Source organism: Anopheles nili, chromosome X, assembly GCF_943737925.1.
Source record: "Anopheles nili chromosome X, idAnoNiliSN_F5_01, whole genome shotgun sequence".
Lineage (NCBI taxonomy): Eukaryota > Metazoa > Arthropoda > Insecta > Diptera > Culicidae > Anopheles > Anopheles nili.
Genome location: NC_071293.1, coordinates 715,967 through 739,193, shown reverse-complemented (window position 1 = coordinate 739,193; position 23,227 = coordinate 715,967). Strand labels below are relative to the sequence as shown.

The window sequence follows — 23,227 nt, the reverse complement described above, 5'->3', positions numbered from 1 at the left end:
GAGAAAACTTATCGGACAGTTTGGCTAACAGAAAGCAGCAACATAAGCTCTTTCCAACGGTTGCCCTCCACCTTCTGTCTGAGTTTTGCTGGAAACTCATGGAATGTCAATATAATAATGAGAAAAAAAGCTCTAATAATAGCGCGATACACAAACGGTGTGATTCTGAGAAGGGAAGGGCATACGATTTCAATCCCATTTTCCCTCACATTCTGTTTTCCCCGCTGATGTACCTGCGTTACTTTTTACTATTGGTACTGGTACCGTTAATGATCGGTTAAATATTTGGACTAAGACCCTGTGTGTTCGGCTTTCACCAGCTGTTAATTTTTAAGTTCGACGCTATCCATTCGGCAACTATATAAGCTATGTTCCTCGTAATGGTTACTGGTAATTCAGGTTGTGAAAAAATGACCTCGACATTTAAGTAAATTCTTAGATGTCATAGACGGGAAATACGTCTGCGTTTAAGAAGCTTACAAGTTTTAAAATTTAGTTAACAAAGCGAATGAAATCGAACATATATTCAAAAAAGCATAAAACACAGTAAACGATAATATTCTAAATAATAACTGAAAGATAATCAAATAATAAACAAAACTAAAAAAAGGTCACGGTTCCTATTAATGCTTTATTATAAATTATGTTTAAAAATAAAGAATTCGTCTGTTTTACTTTCCGTTGCTTATAGAACAAATATTGTTTCCAAACTAAAAAATATCTAGAGTATGAACGCTCGACATTATTAAAAAAAATCCTACGGGAACATCACTGCTTTAGAAGCACTGCAGTATAATTCGATCGAGATTCTTGGTTTGTATCGGACGTTCTTTCTCTGACAATTCATTGCCAGTTTTTTAGTGCTTAGCAGCTGATTATTATTATAATTCATATTCACCATGAAATTCTAACGCTTCCTCTAGTGACTGCTAACAAAACCGATAAAGAAAAGCCGAGAGGCGTATATGATTCGCGCAAGGAAATTAAAATTCTATTCCAGCACGTTTCAGAATGCTAAATGACGAGTAGAAAATAAATCTGCTATGACTTTAATACTAAGAATCGAACTAAGCAGTGCTGCCAAAGCATTGATGTTGCTTCGCCAGTATCCTTTATCCTTCAATTCGCTTTACAGAGGTTACGCTCTTATGACGCATTTCATAATATACTGCGTGGTGGCATATCGCATCCATCGGCTTCATGGTGTCGATGGGTTCTTGGTTCCACTTCCTTAGACGTACGTTGCCATACCAGCATTAGCACCTTGTAACGATGGATTTTGTGGTGTGGACTGGGCACTAACCGGTGGCTTGCCCGGGACGTACTGGCCGATGAATGAGCCATCTTCCGTAAACTGACCACCTGGAATGTTAACGGGAGATTGCATCACCAGAAAAAAAGAAACCATTAGTTTTTCTGCACATATTCCGTTGAATTTTTGTACATAATCATCTACTGCAACTATAGGAAAGCGACATGGCCACAAGCCAAATGACGAAACAAATGTTATGCAAAAAGTGGTTGATTTAAAATTCATAAATTGCTTTAAAAGTGATTTCGAATTAACATAAATACCTACATAATTTGTGCGTAATGCGACCTGGAGTTTTGAACCAAAGAATGAAGAGCGCCGGGGAATCAACAACCAAAGAGAAGACTAACGAAAACTTAAAAACTGCCTTTCTCTCGTTCGTTTGGTTCGTGAATCATGCAATATATCACGGAGGATGGATTTCTGGTTCGATCTCGGCAAATGCCAAATGCTGCTCGCTGCCATCGTTGTTGAATTCTTCGGTTGAAGGAATTTATGAGTTTCCTCTCGTGTACTTTCTTCTTACACATTCGCTAAGATTCTGTTTTCTAAGCTAAATTTACTGCGTGGAGCACGGCGCACGCAGCTAACGTTAAAGTGGTATATAATTAAAACGACTAAATACTAAACTAATGTTGCGAACGCCTGTGAATTACTATCCGCATTTTTACCACCTTTCCGACCATATTGCCCGATAAACGAGCCATCCTCATTCATGCCTTCTGCAAAGTTGGCAACAATTTCAACAACGATCAAGCGAGCGAATCGCATTCGATGGAAAATAACATAAAAGAGAAAGAAAAATATTGAAACGAGAAAAAAAAGAAACGGAAAAATTAATATATTTATGACTATATTTATCAGTAATATCAGTAATGTTGCGATAAACTAAACAGTTGCACGTAGTAAAATTTGTGTGGTGTGCGAGAACAATAAGCACACTTGTGTAGTAAAATATGAAAACATTTACAAACCCACATAACAATTCATTATGTTATTGTGCAAAATATGAAGAAACATAAATAAAGCACTAAAAGCTAATTTTAAATGTAAAATAAAATATCACACAAATTATATTAATGGGGAAAGAAATTAAATTGATTGATTTAAACATCAAAAAATCTTAACGTATCAAACATAATCGAAAGTCCAGCACAGAAATAAGTAAGTCGTGATATTAGAATGAAAAGAAAGAAAGACAACAAGAAGGAAAGTAGTTTTGGGAAGATTTCTGCGGTTGTAGCCTAGTTATGAAGTCTGCAAAAAAAAATTAAACATATCAAAAAACGATACGCAATGCAGAAGTAACACGATCGGCGGAACGAAATATATATTTAGCTCCATAAATATTTTTTTAGCTGGAAGGTGTGTAGCGCGGACATTAAGCAATAGGCAGTTAACAGTAAGCCAAAACCGGCAGAGGAATTTGCAATTATGGAAGACGTTATTTCAAAGGAAATCAGGCGTTTGTTAGACTAGATTTATTTGAATTTGATACGAACTAAAGTCGCAACTTCCACCCAAACAACTAATCGTCGCCATGCTTAATACAAATAACATACTCAACTAGCCGAATTAGAAAATGATAACAAAATTGACAACTGCATACTAGAAACTAGATTGTCTAGAACACTAAGAACGAAGATGGAACAAGACAAGAAATTCGTGAATGAGGCTCATTAACAGTAAAAAGTTTGTATGCCTATTTTGTACTAGCTCCAACTACTCAGAGCTACAGATCTCGGCTAGAAGATAAATGATGATTGAATGTTTTTATTACTAACCCAAGGTACTAATAACTGATGTATGGCGCGAGAGATGTACAAAGATGACAGGAATAAATGATGGATGAAGAGAGATAGGGAAAAGAGAAAGAGAATAAAAACATGGGATGAGTGAGTAAATGGAGATGAATGATTATGGTGGCGGTAGAATGGTTTAATACGAAATCAAAATTAAATTGAATGGGTAAGTGTAGGAGAATTGTAAGTGATAGTGGTAGCATAACAACACAACATTACCTGTATCACCTTCACCGTATTCCGCCATGGAATCTGTATCACTTTCCGGTCCTACTTTTTGCGAGTTCAGCGATTGTCGGCCCTGGCTTTTATTGTCCAAACTGTAATCACGTAAAACACTACACTCCATTTGGTATCAAAGCAGTGGACGGCTACCGTCCGTGGCTATTGTTTTTATTATGTATTTTCCCACCTCCCGAAGGAAACTTTGGATTGAGGTGAATGGATTTTCTATTTTCTTTGCGCTTCTCTATCTGTACCGTTGCAATCGCAAAAGTGTGCGAGAGTGGTGGAAAATATTGTAGGGAAAGGGAAAATATAAGGGATTTATAGGGATGGAGATTGAAAACTTGTTTAAATTACAACATTGCTTATGTAAGATTCTTGCATTCGTATGATTTTCCCGCAACAAGTATAGACATGGGTGATCGGGCCCAAACGACAAATGAAGGTTTTCGGGATAATGATCATTTTAAAGTGTGTTCGTTTTCATCGTTGATATATACATATTGATTTGATCTGTTTTTCATACATGTACTGAGAAAACGAATAAAAAGTAGTTTACAGAAGCGTGAATTTCATTCGAAAAATATGAGCATATGTACAATGGAGAGGCTCGTTAAATTGCTTTCAATATTAAGTAGTTATCAATACATGAAACCAATTTGGAAATGTATAATTTCTGATTAAGATTTTTTTAAATAAACATTTGCTTCGAAATTCAATTGGAAGAGGTGAACATAATTTCAACCAACTTCCCATAACGGAATTTACTTAACCAATTTATCGAATGATATAGTTATAGAAAATCTAGCTAGAGCTCACCAAGCCGTGCGGAACTATAATCAACATTAAGCAAATGAAACAGCAAAAATAAATTAATCTAAATATGCAACCATGAACCTAAACCATGAACATATCCCTTTTTGTTAGAGGCTAAGGATGATAGATATTGTATCGGATACGATGTAGGAAAGATGACACATTCACCTAAGTTTACTAAACCACCTACGAGGGGGAAATGAAAAATAATTAGGGTAGGTATATGAGTTAGAAGCGAAAGAAGAATAGATAGATCCAATGATACAGTTAAAAACAATAGCATGGGGCGGAATGAAAGATTTATGATGTCTTATATACTATAAATTTGTACATGAATACAGATAATGAATATGGGTTTTAGTTAGATGTGTGTAGCAGTAACGTAAGCTACAAAGAGCTTAGCTGTTAGCTGAAATGTATATAGGAATATAATGGAGTAACAATAAGTTAGTAGCAGTCTGGATGATCCATCAATAACGAGGAGAAGCATAACTGCTGTAATGTATCTTTTAAATGAGCATCAGTTCTCGTTGTTAACCATTTTGCCGTTGATTTGTTTTGAGCAGACGATGTAATGATGATAAATGTAGCACGAGGATGATTGAGATACACATTTGCACATTGTTAAGGGTTAGAAGAAGGCTGATGATGATTGTTATAATGCAATAATTATACGCAGTGACGCACTCATATACACCTTGTATGGTATAGTTTCTTGATATGATGATTGTTGTTATAACGGGTAAAGAATGGGAGTAAAGGAATGTGTATAATCCTTCTGTAGAATGGTCAAATGATTACTTGATTTCCCTTTTTTCTATCCCATAGCAAGATGATCTTTTGACGTTCCTAAGAATCTCCAGAAATATGCCCACTTCTCCTATACTAAGAAAAGTTATTACCTATTTACCTTGCCATCAGGGACACAATCATATGAGACGTTTTGTGTGAGATTACTTAATCGTATACAACAACTTCAAATATAGTACAAGCTCCACACAGGCATAGCAATATAACCAACGGTAGCTTTGAGAAGCGATAGAAAAAATGATTCAAGAAAGGTGCAATTTTTAGACTAGCAGCGCAGGAAAATTCACCGGAAGTCAGAAAGATGTATACAAGAAATCTAACACAAATAATTAAACGACCACCAAAGAGTGGAAGAAGGAAGTTATGGATGATAGGTACAATTATCTACACCAATCCTTAACACACGCGCATACAAACCAGTGCGTGCTAAAAAGAAGTTTAAATTAACAATTCATGTCACTTGACTTCAAACACCACGCTAAAACCGTAGAAATGCGCTTGTCAATTAAGCACGTTTCAGATAAATATTTAAAGGCAGGGGATGCAAACAGCATTAGCATGGTGTCACATCAGTACAACACTCACTCACAAACAGGATCAAACGCACGCTTCAAACTCACGACAGAAGTATGAAAATGATAAAATTTAACTTATTTAAGAGCGTGTAGACGTGAGTCTTATAATGGAATTGAGTTCCTGCCCTTTTTAAAACCTTGGATACCAAAAGATGTCAAAGCATTACCAACACTTGTTAGAATTACTAAAAATTGTGTTAGATTGGTTACGAGTGGTGTTTCCCTAAGTAACAAAAACTCTAACAACTGCTGGGTTTTGAAAAGGACATTCAAGAATCGCGTATATGTTATAGAGAGGCTGAGGATTAGAGGGTCATAGAGGAGCTGCCTGAAGTAAAGAGCAGTGATTTATTATTCCACGCAGAATATACTTCCTGCAGGGGTTGGGGCCTCGAAGATGCAGCGGCACGCATGCATCTTGCTTATACTTACGGTTGCGAGTATTCTGGGAAGCCGCCCTCTTCAGTGTAATCGTTACGGCCATTCGCTAACTCGCGATCGTGCACGTCGTACTTGCCACCGCGATTGCGTTTCACAATACATATAATGATCAGAACTAAAATGAGGAAAGCGATCGCCAGCATCATGCCTATGAACCAGCCTGCCGTCGCAATGTTATCGCCTGGCACCTTGACGGAGCTCTCTGAAATAAAGCAAATTGAAAACAAATGAAATTAAGTAGTTTTCAAATAGCAAGTGTTTGAGAAAATGTGGAGAAAACCTACCGATTCCGTAAGTGTCAATTTCCTGTGTTTGGGATTCAGTTTGATACTCGCCGTCAACAGAGACAACGCGGAACTCGTATAAATGATCTGGATTGATACCATGCACTACGAGGTAATTTTCGTATAATTCTGGATCGGTTGTTTGCCAGCTGGATTCATCCTTAACACGATACTTTACGTAGAAGTGTGAACCGGCCTTGCCGCCAAGCGCTGGCTGCCACACAACCTTGATGTTCGCAAGCCCATTGTCCGAATGCAGGTTTTCCCAGTAAAAGTTAGGTACATCCGGAGGCATTCCTACTCCAGTCGAAGTTGCTCGCTCGATGTAGAAGCTGTAAGGATAATTTTCAATCGATCAATGAAAAAAAAGTCGCCACAAAAAACTTCTTTACAAAACTCACTCTTGTCCTTCACCAGCTTTGGTCGTGGCAACCACATGAATACGATATTTGACGCTTGGCTTGAGACGACCCAACTTAGCCTCTAACACTGCAGGATCTGAAATGTGTGGCTCGCGTTCCATGCGTGGACCCACCGTGGTGCCCTTTACTTCCTCGTAGTACATTCGGTAGCCAGTAAGCTTTCCGTTCGGTTGCAACGGCTTCTTCCAGCGCAACAGGAAGGCAGATGATCCAAGGGGATAAGCCTCAAGCGCTTGAATCGTGTTGGGGACTCCTTCAGGGGTGTCGAAAGAAAGCGTCGTACTAGCAGGACCGTTGTATCGGCCGTTGTAGGCGAGGATGCGGGCGTAGTTGGTCGAATCGGGCACAAAGTCGGTAACTAGCGCTTGTTTGGAATCTGAAGTAATCAAAATCTCGCGCATATTTTCTTCACCGTCCGCTTCAGTCCAAGTCTGGATCTTATAACCCTTAAAGTGACCTCGCAGTGAATTGGGGTCTACTGGGTTCCAGCTCAAAATGGCCGTAGTCGGACCAGTTACTTGGATGAGCGTAAAATTCGTTGGAGCTTCCAGAGGTTTGTCTTCGCCCGAGTACACGTATTTTTGCCATGGACCTGAATTGGACTCACCACGGTCATTCAGCGCTACCACCCTGATGAGATATCGAGTGAAGGTAGGCAGCCCTTCAACAGTATAGGAGGATTGCCGCCAATCTCGCACGTCTACCGAGTTCCAGGGAGCACTTGGTACGTCGTCCCGTTGCCAGTAAACGCGGTAGTGGAAGCCAGGTCCATTGTGATCTACTTCCGCCATCGGGTTCCATTTGATAACGAGATTGTTCGGTTCCGTGCCCTCACCCTCCAAATTGTCCGGATTCTTGTAAGGCACACTCGACGAGGTGGTACAAACCTCACTGTGACCCGATGGTAGCGAACTTCCAATCTTGTTGACAGCAATCACGCGGAAAGTGTAGTTGTTCCAGGGAGTCAAGGTTACTACCCAGGCCAGATCGGTACCAGGTACTTCTTTCCATGCTTCGCTCCAGGAGTCTGGCGTAAAAGAAGTATTATACTCGATGGTGTAAAACAAAATTGGTGATCGATTGTCTCCGTTGGACACCCACTGAATCCTGGCCGTCTTTTCTGAGCATGTAAGTTTAATCAAGGATGGTGGATTGGGCCTGTCCATGACGGTTAGCGTTGCGTTCGCCATCACTTCGTCCAGATCAGTGCGTGCTAAACACGTGTAGGTACCAGTATCCAACTCAATAGTTTTCGAGATCATCAACGAGTTGTCCGACGTGCGGATGAAGCGTGGCTGGTTTTCGAAGTCGATCAGTTCACCTTTAGTGAGCCATTCGATCGTGAGCTCCAGCGATGAATCCGCCACGGCGTTACAGCGGAATGTTGCCGTTGTTCCCGCTTGCACCTCGTAGTCCTGCGGTGGATCGTTGATAACCGTATGCTCCTTCACGATCAACTCACCTGACGCTGTCTTTGTGCCGAGATTATTGAACGCGTGACACGTATATTCGCCAGCGTCATCGAATTTCACATTCCGTATGAAGAGATCGCCAGTCGGCATGATCTGGTAGCGACCGCCAGTCAATTCGCGATCATTGCGCAGCCATTTGACCTGCGGTTTCGGAGCACCAAACACACGGCAGGTCATAGTCACGTTACGCTGATCGACTGTAAACTCGCGCTTCGGTGGATCGGTAATCTCTGGTGCCAGTGCCAGCACATTAAGATAAACATCTTTGTACACATAACCGAGCGAGTTGGTTGCGTTACAACCGTAATTTCCGGTATCGCTCTTAGCCAGTTTGGAGAAGCGAATGCTGTTGGTACCGACAATTCGTCGCGGATTACGTTGGCTTTGGTCTATTGGGCGTCCGTTGTGGATCCATACGATATTTGGGCTGGGATCACCGGCTGCTTTACATTGGAACTCGGCTGTCTCTCCTTCGGCAGCATTCACTATCTCCGGCTCAACGGTAAAGTACGGAACGGCATTTACAGCCAGGTTGATCGAGTACGAGTCAGCATTGCCGACACCGTTCGACACCTCACACGTGTAGGTGCCAGCGTCTTCCGAGGAGACGCGTCGAATCTTAAGTGACTTGCCGTAGTTGTCCTGCTGGATCTTATCGTTCCAGATAATAGCGCGACCATTCTTCGTCCATACCGTTTCTGGCAGTGGTGTGCCTCCATATATACAGAACAACTCCACCTGTTTGCCCTTCAGCGCCACCTCGTTTTTGCGCGAAACATACTGGCGATGAGGCTGGTGTCGGTTCTGTGCCGCCGAAATGCCAGTCTGCTTCACCTGCAACAACACTCGGTTGCCGATCTTGTACTCACTGCGGAACACGGACGATGCCGCGCACGCATAGAAGAAGTCGTTCGATTCGTCATCGCGTGTAACGTTCGAGAACCACAGGTTGCCCTCTGGGTCGAGCGTCATGCGCGAGTTGTTGATGCTGCGGATGCCGCCATCCATGTTTTGGATCATCCAGTACACGTTCGGTTTCGGCCAGCCGTCTGGAGGCTGACACACTAGCTTGAACGGTTTGCCCTCATCCGCTTGCAACGTCTGTGGTGAGCCATCCTTGAAGGAGTTGAGTTCGGCCTTGCGCACGAACACTGAATTGGACGTGGCTGTACCGTGTTCGTTCTCTGCAAAGCACTGGTATTGACCGAGATCCTCATCTCGTGGTGACGTGATGACTAGCGTGCCACGCCCTGGCTGCTGAGACATTCGGTCGTCGTACGTTTGCCATTCGAACTTTTTGCCGTTTTTAATCCAGCGATATCTGATGATGAAAGAAAGATAAGTAAGCAAACGGTTTAAATAGGCATTATTTTTGGAATTTAGGATACCCAATCATGATGATAAGTGCATAGGTGGTAAGCAATTATGTACAATTTTTCCCCACTTGCCAACTTCGATTAGATACACATTGCAGCGTGTTTCTGTACCGACCACAAAGTGAAGGAAATATAAATCACGGGCATCAAATACGCGAGATGTCGTGAAAATGATTATGTTTTGTAGACTTTGAATTGGCCCATGCCGACCCGTAACGGATGTCGCCATTATTAAATTAGTTTTGCTCGCTAAACCAACGGAGAGATAAATAAAGAGAGAGAGCCCTTTCAACCCGAAAGTTCAAGTTCCGAGCTATCTTTGGAATATCTACTAAATTGAGTTCAATTGCTGTCGCAATGGCATGAGACATACACGCGCCGTATAGACATGGAAATACAAAGTTGTACTCCTGCTATTCCACGACTTGCAAAAAGAACAACATCTGGTTGTAAGGCGAGGGAATCGCGGGAATATCCATTTTTTTTTTCAAATGGCATTGGCAATTTCCCAAACTAATCGTTACGTCGTCTAACCTTTCGATATTGCTACTGCCGTAGGATGGTGTAACACCCTCATGCTCATACTTCTGGCAAAAGCAACTGCCGGCAATTCTAGACGAGCCGGCATTTCCGGAAAGTAGTGCCATATTACTGCAACACGGAAATATCAGGTGGCGAGGCGTTCGGATAATTTCAAGGTCAGTGAAACTGAATAAACTGTTCCATACGCGAGCGGAGAAGAGATACGACCTTGCATATGTTACCGAGCAATTTCAGAAGACGCAGCGCGTCATAGACGATAAATATATTTACACATTAATAGCATCGAGGCGCTGCACACTCAAGAGACATCTAGATATTTATATCTGCAAGATGCGAAATGCTGAACTGCAGACGTGCCTCATCATCCAATCATTTGCCATCGTCCCCGAACAAGTGTGACATCATCGCTCGAACGACACGAAAAGAGTCATATATACAGCGAACTCAAAGTACAGTTTATGACAATTTGCGGCAGGGCAGAGGGCACTGATGACGAAACGTAATGTGTGAGGTTGTCGTAGGGTACTACTAGCAGCATATCTCCAGCATCACAGATCACCGATGGAAGCACGGTTTATGTCACTGACATCGATTGTGCTCGTAGCTACTTTTCTACAGACTAACATTTCCCACAACAATCGCTTTGTTTGTTGCGGAATTGTTGAAACAAGGAATGGTTCGAAGTAGAACAAATGTGGAAGACGGGGGAACTGGAATCAATTTAATTAGCATGTATCAAAGAGAAGCAGCGAAAGGTCGAGTCCTTTCGTTGGTTGAGGATCGTGGATATTTTCTAAGTGACCTTTTTTCACTGTGCATGATATCCGGGGCTTGAGATTCGACCGAATTTTTCAATTGTTTCGAGTCAGGCTACTACGGAAGTAGGGAGCGAAAATCGAAAAATTATCTTCCCGGCATCTGTCTTCTCCTTCTACCGGGGTCTGGGGTGAAGTTGCGTTAGCCTCTTCAATCTCATGTTTCGCTTGTAGTGACGTTTGGTATATGCGGGCGAAGCACCGTTCTTCCGCCACTTCCGTGCCGCAAAAAAAAAACGACCGTCGTGGGCATGGAATGTGGAAAAAGAAACCGCGACATAAAATATTCAAATTACAGTCAATTACGTAATCGGTCGCCATGCCGTAGGAACGCGCGATATGTGTGCCATTTCCGACGGAAGACACCGACCAACCCTTCGTTGATTTGGAGAAGAGCCCAAGAAGAGCACATACGGCACGAATTTGCGAAACATCCGGCGATGGATAGGAGGCGAGCTAGAGCTATTGAAGGCCATAGTTCCCGCTTTTGTCGTGTCGGCCACCTAGCTTCTTCGCGAAATGATAATTTTGCCTCGTCGTTCAACGACCAACCGATATTGCAGGCTCTTGACGGCCTATTGCAATGTTTATTTTCCAACCGGAAACGAAACACAACTGTTTATGTCTTGCCTCCACATTCATCTCGCATATGGAAACTTTTATTGGTTTTGTTTTATTTACGGAGTATGAGCGACAAAAAAGGTGAATAAACGTTTCCTATCTTGCTGGATGTCTTCGTAAAGGTGATTAAAACGCGAAAGAACCCACTGCATGACCGCAACATGATGGGTAAAAGGCCTTCGATTACACTTCACGGGGTGGAAAATGAAACCTGGCTAATAAACGACAACTTCTCTCAGAGTTTCACGTGCTTGGCGTCTTCACATTTGCTGTTCATATAGCCCCGACTGGGCACAATCGAGAGGGCTTTATGGGTACATAAATTTACGCGAAAGTTTACGCATTCGAGCATGCTTTGGGCTCTGGTCCTTTTTCCCCTCGACGGACACTACACCGCGAGTTCCAGATGACAGACCGAGGGTGACCACCCTTAGACTGAGCGTAATGAATTCATTACGTGATAAATATAGCACCACGAAAAGGAACCTCTTTCCATTGCATGCCCGCTGGTGTTTCTTTCACTTTCAGCTGTCAAAAATGCGCCCTTTGGGAGTTTTGAAGTTTTCCCATCACCCGCAAGCTCTCACACTGATGTATGACCGTTGCATAAACATGCGGGTGAACGTATGCTGTGGCATAGCACGGGTCTTCGGTTGGCGAAAATACATTAAAAACTCATCAAACAATCATCACTAGCAGACACGTCGTCTCGACGCATCGATCTGTATCCCGAGACTCGCCAGGGAGCATGTTGCCGATTCTGAGAAACGGGGAACAGCATTGCCCTTGTTCTGGTACAACATATGAGCATGAACATACGGGGTAGCTTAGGGTTTAGCTCGGACAGATACACAACCAAGTAGCATGCAATGCTCTCGCAGATTCCTTTCCGACCGGAACTTCGCTTCACCAGAGCGGAAAGGAGAGTAGGTGAGAAAGAAACAATGAATTGGGCATTAGCCTTGAATTTTAAATTGTCGACAAAGGCTCTTAACGTCCTGCGGGGAGTCCTTTTTTCATATCATTCGTCGGTTGTGGCTGCCAGAAAACTTGTCTCTCTGTTGCTTGCTGGCAATGTGCCACTGCTGGTCTCTCGTTTCACTTTCCTACCAAGAAGAGGACCTGATCTATACTTGCTTATTGCTGCGATAATTTCAGAATGATTCTGCTAATATTCCTATCAGAAGCAGAACATTTGCGAAAATGTGCTTGCTCTGCTCTCTTTGACGTTTGTTGGCTTCTTAGTTTCTCCGATTTAACCACTGACACATGATAAGGTCCTGTGGTTGCTTCTTCTGGAAATGAGGGTACTGATAAAGCTACCATACCATAACACTCCACCGAGTCGCCCTATTCTGCCCTATAAATGGGTCAACTAAACATTTGCCCTCTTGCGAGACTTCTCCTTGCTCTTTTACGAGAAAGCCTTGCGGCTTCACAACACAACACACCACACGAACCAACCTCTCGGCGGTTGTAATCCTTCCACTTCCATAGGTCGCGCACAAGCCACAGCCAGCCGGTTGGAGCCGCGTTTAGGGTTACGCCCGTCGACGATCCATCGCGCATTCATCGCTATATGCCCGTCTTGACCACCTTCTTGCCCTGCAGGTCGTCCCATCGCCATCCTGGTCCGCGTCATGTAACCGAGACTCGCCCGCCGGTCTACCGTAGGGCGTTACAACGGCCATCCGGCCGAACGGAACATCAGCTTCGAAAGGTCAAGCGAAGGGCGTGCGCCACATTAGAATAGCGCTCGCGAGCGCGACACGTTGAGGTTAATGCCAGTTAGCCACACAACGCACCCCTTTTGGAGCTGTTTGTTCACCGAAACCACCCAAGACGCGCACGCACACACCAGAGCGTGTGTGTCCCGCGACAAGGGGACGCCCATTTGCAGTGGAAAGTGTCAAAAAGGGCCCACACCAACCCGGCGGACACCCCGTTTCGGAAGCGACAATTATTAACGACGGGACCAATTACGCTCCTGCTGGTGACCCTTCCTGCCGCTTTGCTGGTTGACCCTTATAGGTCTCGCATTCCCTTCGGGTATGTCACGCTGGATCGCTTTACGACCCACACACACATGCACACACAAACACACATGCATACATGCACAAGCGCATGCAGAAGAGCAAGGGGCCGAAAAGTGCAAGAATTCGCTTCCGAGATCTTGCCAGAGCAGATGGCTTTTCGCCTCGAACGCACGGAAAACGGTTGCTCACTCACTCACGGAGGAGGGTGGCTGGCTTTAGATACGTCCGAAACATATGCTGCTGCCGTTTGTGGCCAAAGTGCATGTGCCCACAACGAAATGCGATGTTTGCCAACGAGCCGCAAGTTTGGAAAATAAATAGCCACCGCCACCGGTTGATGGGTGAAAAATGGCTCACAACCCGCGGGAAAGTGAAATCCGCCCAGAGGGTTTACAGAACGTGGTTTAAGGGGCTTTCGGGGGGTGAACGGGAAAAGGCACTCGCCAACGGAAACAATTCCCTCTGTTTGGCCAAGCCAATAAAATAGGAGTCCAGCAGCGAAAAGGGCATTTTTCCTGGTTGCCGGGCAAAGGAAACGGGTCCTAAGCTCGGAGGAAAGCGTTATTTCGCCTAATTGATCGGATTGCCGCCGGTGCGTGGCGTGTCCGTGGTCATTTTCCCACCAATAAAGCCCTTTGGGCAGAACTGGGACGTCGAGAAGGGTCGTTGGCTGTTAATTTAACGGAATCGAGCATATTAGTTGATTGAGCGGCCACGATTTTAAGCGAACGCGTCGACGGGTGTGGCGAATTATACTCCCCGAAGGAGATGTTGGAAACCCAAAACCCATGTCATCCTCGACTACTTCCATCCTGTTTTCCACAAAGAGCTGCGATAGGCAGGAAAAGAATAATGCGTTACGAAAGAAGCGGTGCCAAAATGCTGTCAATATCGTGCAATAAAAAATCGATCAACAAATCAAGAGCCATTCCCGAGATGGAATATTTCGAAATGTATGTACATGCCTGCCCAGCAGTGTGTGTGTGTGTGTGTTGGTTATTGGTGGTCACAGGTTGAACGGCCGTGTCCCTGGCCCTTTCCAAACAGAAACGAAAACGACGTCAATTGAATTGATTTTTGCCGTTCTCAGCGTGATTTCCACATCCAGCGCTGGAGTCCAGAGCAACTAACTCGCTAAGATAAACAAATTCGACGTGATGCCGAATGGAAACGCACAAAGTGAGCAATGCTTAGAATATAGACGTGAGGAGCCATATGAGTGAGAAGATTAACCGATCGTTGGCTCACCAAACGGATCTCACCTGCCCATGGGTCCGTCGTTCCGGCAGGTCATTTTTACTTCCTCTAACCTAATTTATCTTCTCTCTCTCTCTCTCTCTCTCTCTCTCTCTCTCTCTTTCACATGCTTACATGAACCACTCCCTCCTACCGGTTACCTACGTGCGTGACGGTGTGCCTTTCTTTTTGTTTTCATTTCCCCCTATTTCCCGTCAGGGTCGGTTCACGGCGTTCCCCATCACTCACGACGCGTGACGGTGATAGGGGATCGGCCCCCGTCTGACGTGCTATTTAAATATAGGTTCTTTTTGCCCTCCAGCCGAGAAGAGATAGGGCCCCGCATGGGAAACGCGCGTAGTCGTGAGGTGCTGTGTGTGCCTGGTTTTTTGTTTGTTGTTCTTCAGCCGCTTTCTCACGTTGCTCATTCCAGCACGCACTTTGAAGCAGTGGGAGATGCGAAGTCCGCCGCTAGGGGGCGTACTTGTGCGTATGTGTGGGAGTGTAATTGATACGCTTCCCTCCTGCGTTGATACGCCCATTAGCGCGTCTCGTCGGTCTCCGGCTCTCGCTTCCATTCGTCTCCGGTTGCACATTCCCTTCCGTTTTTCCCCACAGTGTCAGCTTTTCCTGATGCAGCGTGCCGCGAGTTGAACCAGAGGGGGCCATTCCCGAGAACGGTGGGGTCCTTTTTCTTTGTGTGGAAACACGATATGACAAAAATGCTCCCCAATACTGGCAACGATTGCCTCGAAACGTTGCTGGTCAATGACGTTCTAATTTAGCTGTGGTTTATCATGACCCCAGGCAAATGTTGTTCCACGTGAAAATCTGGGAGGAAAAACCACGCAGTACGCATCATCTACTCGACCGCTTTAAAATGTGTAACATGGATATCCTTCTTACTCAACCCACACAAAAAACCAAACCTCCTAATGTACCTTGTGCTTTTATCCTTCCTTCTCTTCTCCAACCAGCCACCTCGTGGTTCGTCTTTGAACGGAAATTTCGCCTCCAAACACGCGTCCCAACGTCCCCGGCTTCGCATCCTCTCAGTCGCCGGATTGCATTGGCCTTTGCCTGCCGGTAAATATCGATTTTCCTCCAAACTGTGATGTGGCGTAGTATTGCCGCATTTCCCACCAATACCAACACGCACACACCGCCCGTGTAGTGCCGGGGCGCGCGTTTTCCTAGACAAGCAGACTCACCACACACACACACACACACACACACACACACACACACACACACACACACACACGTGCGCGTGTGCTGCATTTTCCGCACCTGCTTTCCCACGGCACCCGAATTTTCCGACACACACTACTACGTGTGCGCGTGTGTCAAACAGAGAGTGTGATGGAACAGGACCTGCGCACCAATATACACGCAACACATGACTCCCCCCCCCCCTCCCGTTCCCTTCTCTATCGTCTCTACCCTTCACATCATTGCCTCATGGCTTCCTTTGATACTGCGTCAGTGTTGCTTTTTCGTGCCATTCCATTTTCCTTCGCCCATAGCGTTTGGGATGTCCTTGCGCGAAGGGAGCAAGCGTGGAGTTGATGGAAAAACGAGACAAAGAGCAAGAGGACGAGGGAATGGATCGAGAAGGCAGAGAGGGGTGGGGGGGAGATATCCTTACAATGCTAAGCAAAAAAAAAGGGCGGCCAAGTTTATGGTCTCCACAACAATGTCGCCGCCTGCCGACGGAAAATCTCTGATCCGGTTTGGGATTTTCGCTTTTTCGCTTTTCCTGTATGAAGTGTAGTGACGCGGAAGAGCCAGAGGAGGGGAAATGGAGGACACGAGTGAAGGGAGGACACCGGGAAAAGCTATAACTCCTTGACATTCGGGTGGAATGGTTAGTCGTTGGTTTACTAAGGGTTTTTTTAACGAAATGTGACGGCATCGATTAGGCGACAGAAAAGAGCCCCAGCATTCCTTCTCGTTTTCTTTCTCACCTCCTCTTTTTTCCACGCTTCGAGCTCACTCGCCCATAAAGCCCTAAAGGGATAACGCTTACAACAGTAGACTCAAAGCACCTCGATTGGGGCGCTTGAAGACGTTTTTTTTCTTGCTCCAGCCGACGATTTCCTCTCATCTGCTACAGCTTTCTCCCCCACGATGGCCGCTCCAAAAAGGACATAAAAGAAGCCCCATTAATGGAATCGGAGACTCGGGGACTCATGTGGAACAGAAATAAATAAATAAATTTATCCTCGCTAGCTACTTCGGGGGTTGGCGTCTCGGGAAATGTGCGCAAAGTAAAGCGAAAGGGATATCCGCAAGACCGAAAGGAAGGCAATATACTGCAGCAGTTCATGGCTCAGGATCCGCCGCGGTTTGATCTATAAACGACGCGGCAAGGACAGGTCCTGTGGCAAGGTTGCCGCCACTCGTCGACTTCCTTCTGCTGGCCAAGAAGACAGGAAGCAGACGTTTACGGCAGGCGGGTAGCAACAGTGCGTTGTTCACTGGTGTTGCTGTGGGTGGGTGTTACCTTCCCAGGCAGGACTACGCAAGGACATGCAAAAAAAGTCTCCCCATCAGCAGCTTCGTTCGCTCGCGCGTGCTCTCACTCTCTCTCTCTCTCTTCTCTTGCTTTCGATTTTTACCATCTTGAATCGAAGCTCGGTGAGCTTCCGTCCTTTCTCTGACCCTTCTGAAGGTTAGTTACTTTTCCATTTGAAGCGAAACAGCACACCGGACGTGACGAGAAAACCCGGAGCGAGAATCGGACGACCAAGCTAATATTGTTATATTGCGTTTTTCGTTTCCGTTTTCTGCCTGCAGCCACAGGAAGGATCGATACTTCTTTTCGTGCGGGGAGACTTTGCGTTGGGTCTCACCTTCTTCAATCTGCACAAACATGCTGCTTCCCCATACCTATAACATATTTTTCTATTGCAATCATCGTTTTCCCTTCAGGGGGTCAGCAAGAGAGAGACAGAAAGAGCGAAATAACACACCGGAGCGCGCAATGGCTCTATAAACGAGCCCAAATTAAAAATGTATTCCTCCTCAGCAGGAGTTGGTCTACCGCTGAGTCAAGCAGGAGAAGCTTCTGTAGGACTTTCTTATTTTATCTCGCCCTAAATGTTTAATGATTTTGTCCGCTACCTGCATCTAACGCTCGGGAAGACAGTTGATCTTGCCGGAGGAGGAGGCTCTATTTCTCAATTTATTTTTATCGCTATTGTAACGAGGCGGAAAAGAAGCTTTCCGATCTGCTTTCTAATTCCCGTTTTAGTGGATTTAAATTTAATAAAATACCGGCAAATGGACAGGCATAAAAGGGCCAGTTGTTCATTTGTTAGGAAACTGCAGAAACACATTCTCCCAGGTCAGCTGGAAATTAAAAGTTAAAGATGGAACTCGTGTGGAAAACTGGATCATCTCGCTTGCTTGCTATCAGTTCTACCAGATGTGCACAACTGGCACATCATTTTAGCCATCAACACCTTGCTCAATAACGCCGGGCGTTGGAATGAACTATTTTCGTTTCTCAACTGCGCTCTCATCGCCACCAATGCTCAACCCCCTCCACATATGTATGCTGATGAGTCATGCCTGCAACAAATCACACAGAAATAGAAATATTGATCGCCGCCATTCCGTCAATTGCATCATCATCAGGTCTGGCGTCATCGATCAACCACAAGACGATCTGAGCACATACGCGAGGTGAAAGGCTTACGTACCTAAATGACCTCCAATAAAAAGACGACCAATCATGTGCCTGATGCCATTATCATTGGCTTTGCGACAACGGATTGATGGTGCAAAAACCTCTGTTGAGGCACGTCAGCAGATTTGCGAGCATGACCGGCAACCTGATCAGCGGAAGAATGCAGTCGATTGTGGAAAAATGCATCGTATTATCACGCTCCACTTCCAAGCTCGAAGAGACGGAGAGCAGAGGGTTCATTTCAAATGCCCCCACGAGCTAATTTATTGATGTGATAAAAAAGGGAAGGAAACAAGACAGATCAGATAGCAAAATGGCTGTGTCTAGTCTGTAACAAGACCAACATGTGCCTCCATTAATATCGTTGTATGGCACCACATAAAATCTCTTTGATATATCTGTTGGTACTCCCATTCCATTAAACATTCCTTTTTAACATTAAAACATATATTGACAGTACAGGTTTTAAGTGATTTTGTAACTATTTTTCTATAACTATTGCTACTGCACTATATGTGCTATGGCTTACTTTTCAGCTCCATATGAAACATCCGACGATATCCACAACACGGAGGAAATAGAAAACCCGCAAAGAAAGCAATAACAAGCCCTTTTCGATCGAGGATCGATTTTCACCAGTTCTTGCAATGCACGCTCGGTTGTGAGCCCTCTTGCAAATAGACAGGGAAACATCCCTTTCCTCCCATAGGAATCGGGAAAAAATAACCCGGATGCAGACAGTGGGCCAGCCAGACAGACAGGCAATCAAATTCAGACAGGCGAATTTGATCGATCGAAACCTCGCACTCGAGGTTTCCTTCCTGCCGGTTGGAAAAACCTCACCAGACTATGTTAAAAAAAACCCACCCTCGGGAAGCATTTGAGGAGGCATTTACTATTTTATCCTGTTTTATTCTCGCGTTTCGATCAACTTTGCCAAGTCTGCCTTTCCACCGTCGATTATCAACACCCCCTACAAGCGAACGCGCGATGGTGCAGCTTTGTTGGGGGATGTTATTTTTAGTTTCGAATCTGAAGCGAAAATCGTCGCTGCTCGTAAAGGGTGAAAAGACTGGACCGCGAATGGCACGCAGCATGGCTAGAGGGGTTGGTTTGGTTTTATTAGCTTTTATAACCTACTATTGATTATCGAACTGCGAGGTACATAAGAGCAGCCCCACAGGAGCTGCCACATTTGAGCTGCGAATGACCATAAAACATATCGCTCATTCTTCAGTAAACATATGTATCAAGCACATGTCGAAAGATGTTGAGGTTGTCCTTTTTGGGAAATCATTCGGGTAGCACGTACCAGTTTCGTGAGCTGGTGGCGTCCAGAGTTCTAATTAAATCCCAATGACGAAATCAATGATGTGATGCCTTCATCATGCGCACGCTGGCTGTTCAAAATGATCTCAACCTTTTTTATTATGTCATGCGACCTGTACTCCATGGCCGAATATGGAGAAAAAAAGGTAACGCTTATGAACATGAGGACCACGCCTTTCTGGAACAGGAACATGAAGTTCAACCAGCAGCTGTCACCAAATGCGTGCTCTAAAGCCCTGTATCGTCCCACGCGATAGGAATGAATTATAAATTTAATTAAACCAACGGAAGGATTAGTCCACGCCCTGCTTCTGTGTCCTACTTGACGCATGTGTCTTTGGCAGCCCGAAATGAAGAACAATCGAGGGTTTTACTTTAGGATTACTCGAAGGATTTTGGACATCCTCTGGGAGACTATTATTGATGTTTGTTCCCTCCGACGAAATGGCTTGAACTTCCATTTTGTAAATATATCCCATACAGCGTAAGGGAAAGCTCTCGCATGTGGTTGGGACTTTTCCCCACGAGACCACAGCAATGGGATTCGGTATCAGTTTCGATTGGTAGATTGTACTTACTTGGGTGTCGGTTCGCCTTCAGCTTCACATTCGATGAGGAATGGTTTGTCACTTTCGCCTTGTTGCGCCACCTGGAACAGCATCTCGTCCGGTGGTGGTTGTTTGATAATGCGGGGTGGTGAGTGGACTGTGTAAACGGAGAGAGGAGTGATTAGATTCGAAAATTGAACCTAGTCCCTTTTCTTTACTCGGTTTCCCCGGACACTTACTTAGACTGTGAACTGCCATAACGTTGAGCATCATCATGAAGGTGGCGGCTAGAAGCAGCTGGGTGTAACCAGCGGCCTGGCCGGCACCACGGGTCTTCGTCCACCACATTTTGGGGACCGAGCAGAGGTTCGTTGATATTCACACACGCACTCTCTTTCTCTCTCTCTCGGAAACTGCACCTTCTTGATTATAAGGCTCTCGGTCGAGCTCTCTAGCGGAATCGAACTCTTTTCGATTTGTTCTGTGAGAAAGGAAAAGCAAAGAAAAATCACATCAGAAAGTTGTTGATCATCCCGCTCTCATACATAACTTCTACTTCTTCATTTTACTGTGTTCAAGAAGGAAGCGTGTAAGAAGCGATTAGCGATGGGGAGAAAGATGTCAAGCAGATAGAATGAACCCACGTTTAGACCCCTCCAAGATATGATCTCTAGCGGCTAGGAGACTGCACAACCACCATAACAACAGGTTAGTGGGGCTTGGGGCCAACGCCCATGCCAGCGCCAGTTGGGACTGCACACGACCCGCTAGTACTACCACCAACGTGGGAGGCAGCTCACACTATGGTACGATCGGTTGATGACAAGAGCGTTACTCAAGCGTAGAGTCGTCCGCCGGTGCTGACATCACAGCGAGTGTCGAAGGAGAGTATAGACGATCTTGTCTGCTTGCTGTTTCTTTTGCCCTTGTGAGAGAGATCGATATTGACTAGTCGCAAAGCAAAGTGAGCGGCGTTCATTGATGGCAAGGCAAGCTCCTCTATATACGAGGAGATGCCATCAAAATTAACTTTCCGGTTTAGACAGGGTGCCAGCTGTAAAATACGATCGCCATTTGCACATGCAAATCGGTTTAAAAGTAGTAACGCTGATTGTTAAGTAACGCAAATATCGTCATTGAATCGTACAGCTTTAGAGGCTAGCTTTCAATAGTTACCTTGGGTCAAGTCCCAATGATCTCTGTCATTCGCCAGATAAACAACAGATCATCAGAAGATCAACCGAAAGACAAGGAATCAAACACGATTAAGAAAGATGAGCTTTCCCCGTCTTCCAGAAACCAATTAAGCACATGCCATTTTCCATTGCAAAAACTCATCAAATTTCATGAGCCAAACTCGACAAAACGACGAAAGGAAGCAACAGTTACAGAATTCAAAAAGAAGCGATCTTGGGGACCTAGTCTCTACAATTTGCTTTTACTACGAAACAAGGACAAGAAAGACAGTCCGATGATGGATTAAACGGTTACGCTTGATCATGTTTGTAGCGTCCGGTCGCAAGTTGCCGTGCAAAGATTTCAAAAACCGTTGACGATGACATCATTCTCGTATATACAACAAGCCCGCGCGTTGTTTTGTCAACCAACGGATAAGCAGGAATCCTCAGAGGAAAAAATATCTCTGAACCCTTGGAGACTAGTGAAGATGAAAACATACCCATATGAAGACATTTCAATGTAAATAAAACCAGTCTTCGTCAACCATATTCGGAAGTTCTCAACATGTCACGATTTTTTATACTAGATGATTTGCTGGATTTTGAATGTATTAGCCACTTAAACAGTCTGTTTCGTACGAAAGAATAAGGCTTCATAGACTTACAAGCATCCCACTGCTATCGCCATAAACCCACGCACCCTTAAGAACGAGGCGAGAGGTCTTCGTCGGTAGCCCTAATGTGAGTAATTAAGATATATATCTTTGTCGGCTATGAACAATTTTAAACGCAATTTGTCCCCGAGAGGCAATGAAAGCCTCTCTCGTGCCCACGCTGCAATTTGTCGATACATTTGTCTGAGCCATTTGCCTACAGAGGGCAGAAGTCTGCAAGTATTCTCATTACAGAACATAACACATGATTCATGGGCGGCTAACAGTTAAATCTCTAAGCGTAAGCCAATTAACGTGCCAATGGCCATCGGAGAGTAGTGGGCGTTCTATAAAATAGTCTCTAGCTTTAAATCAACATTGGAACATTGTGGTATAGGTATAGGGTCAACAAACATAAATCTAAAAACCTGAAGCTCATTTATAAAACCTTCTTGTGGGATCAGACAAGAGGAATTTTGCGAAACGTTTAACCGAGTGCTTAACCCAATGCTGATGAGCTCCAAGAATCAGGGCAACTTGTAAGATCCTTAAGTGCCCGGTGTGGAGTCTGAGGAGAAGCACTTGCTGAAGCACTTCGTTCCGCAGAATTCTTCGACGTTCAAGCACAAATCAAAACGTTACTTCCTCCCACCACTTGATTGAATACCGCGTCGTGTACTTGATCCGGACGAAGAAGAACACTTAAAGCGCTCGTTAAGACGTCCTAGTCAATCGTCTTTTTATCCAACACTCCTGCTGTACAACCGCTTGTTGCTTCAATCGAGACCCATATCGTGACGAAAGTGATGCGATCTTAAGTTGTGTAATCTTCAACATGTCGCAATATGCTCCTTAAACTCCGTCGCCCTCTGGGATGGTCCTAAATATGTTGGTGTGTATCTGTTTCGCACACCGTTTGCAAACTCAAGTACAGTAGTCTCGCTTCCGGTGACCTCGAAAGCGGCAGTGCATCATTATCGTGCGATCATCTTTTATTTATTAGGTACACAAACCTCTTGGGTATTCTTAGTGCAGTTGT

General features: G+C 44.7%; 1 protein-coding gene across 1 annotated transcript; it reads right to left on the bottom strand.

The window, feature by feature from the left end:
- Positions 1–611: 611 nt before the first annotated feature.
- On the bottom strand, positions 612–20,705 carry LOC128728338 (neuroglian). The gene is made up of 7 exons (XM_053821962.1): positions 20,597–20,705; positions 20,388–20,514; positions 6,667–9,480; positions 6,266–6,597; positions 5,973–6,183; positions 3,334–3,452; positions 612–1,362 (listed from the first exon to the last, which is right to left on the bottom strand). Exons 1-7 carry the CDS (start codon positions 20,703–20,705, stop codon positions 1,232–1,234), a joined length of 3,843 nt encoding a protein of 1,280 aa, XP_053677937.1. The 3' UTR covers positions 612–1,231.
- Positions 20,706–23,227: the final 2,522 nt, after the last annotated feature.

Bases quoted from the DNA above. Each gene is read 5' to 3' on its own strand.
- LOC128728338 (XM_053821962.1), bottom strand. From the start codon at position 20,705: ATGTGGTGGACGAAGACCCGTGGTGCCGGCCAGGCCGCTGGTTACACC. The intron at 9,481-20,387 runs GTAAGTACAATC...TTTCATCATCAG, and splicing joins GAAGGCGAACCGACACCCAA to ATATCGCTGGATTAAAAACG. The intron at 6,184-6,265 runs GTAGGTTTTCTC...GCTTTATTTCAG, and splicing joins AATTGACACTTACGGAATCG to AGAGCTCCGTCAAGGTGCCA.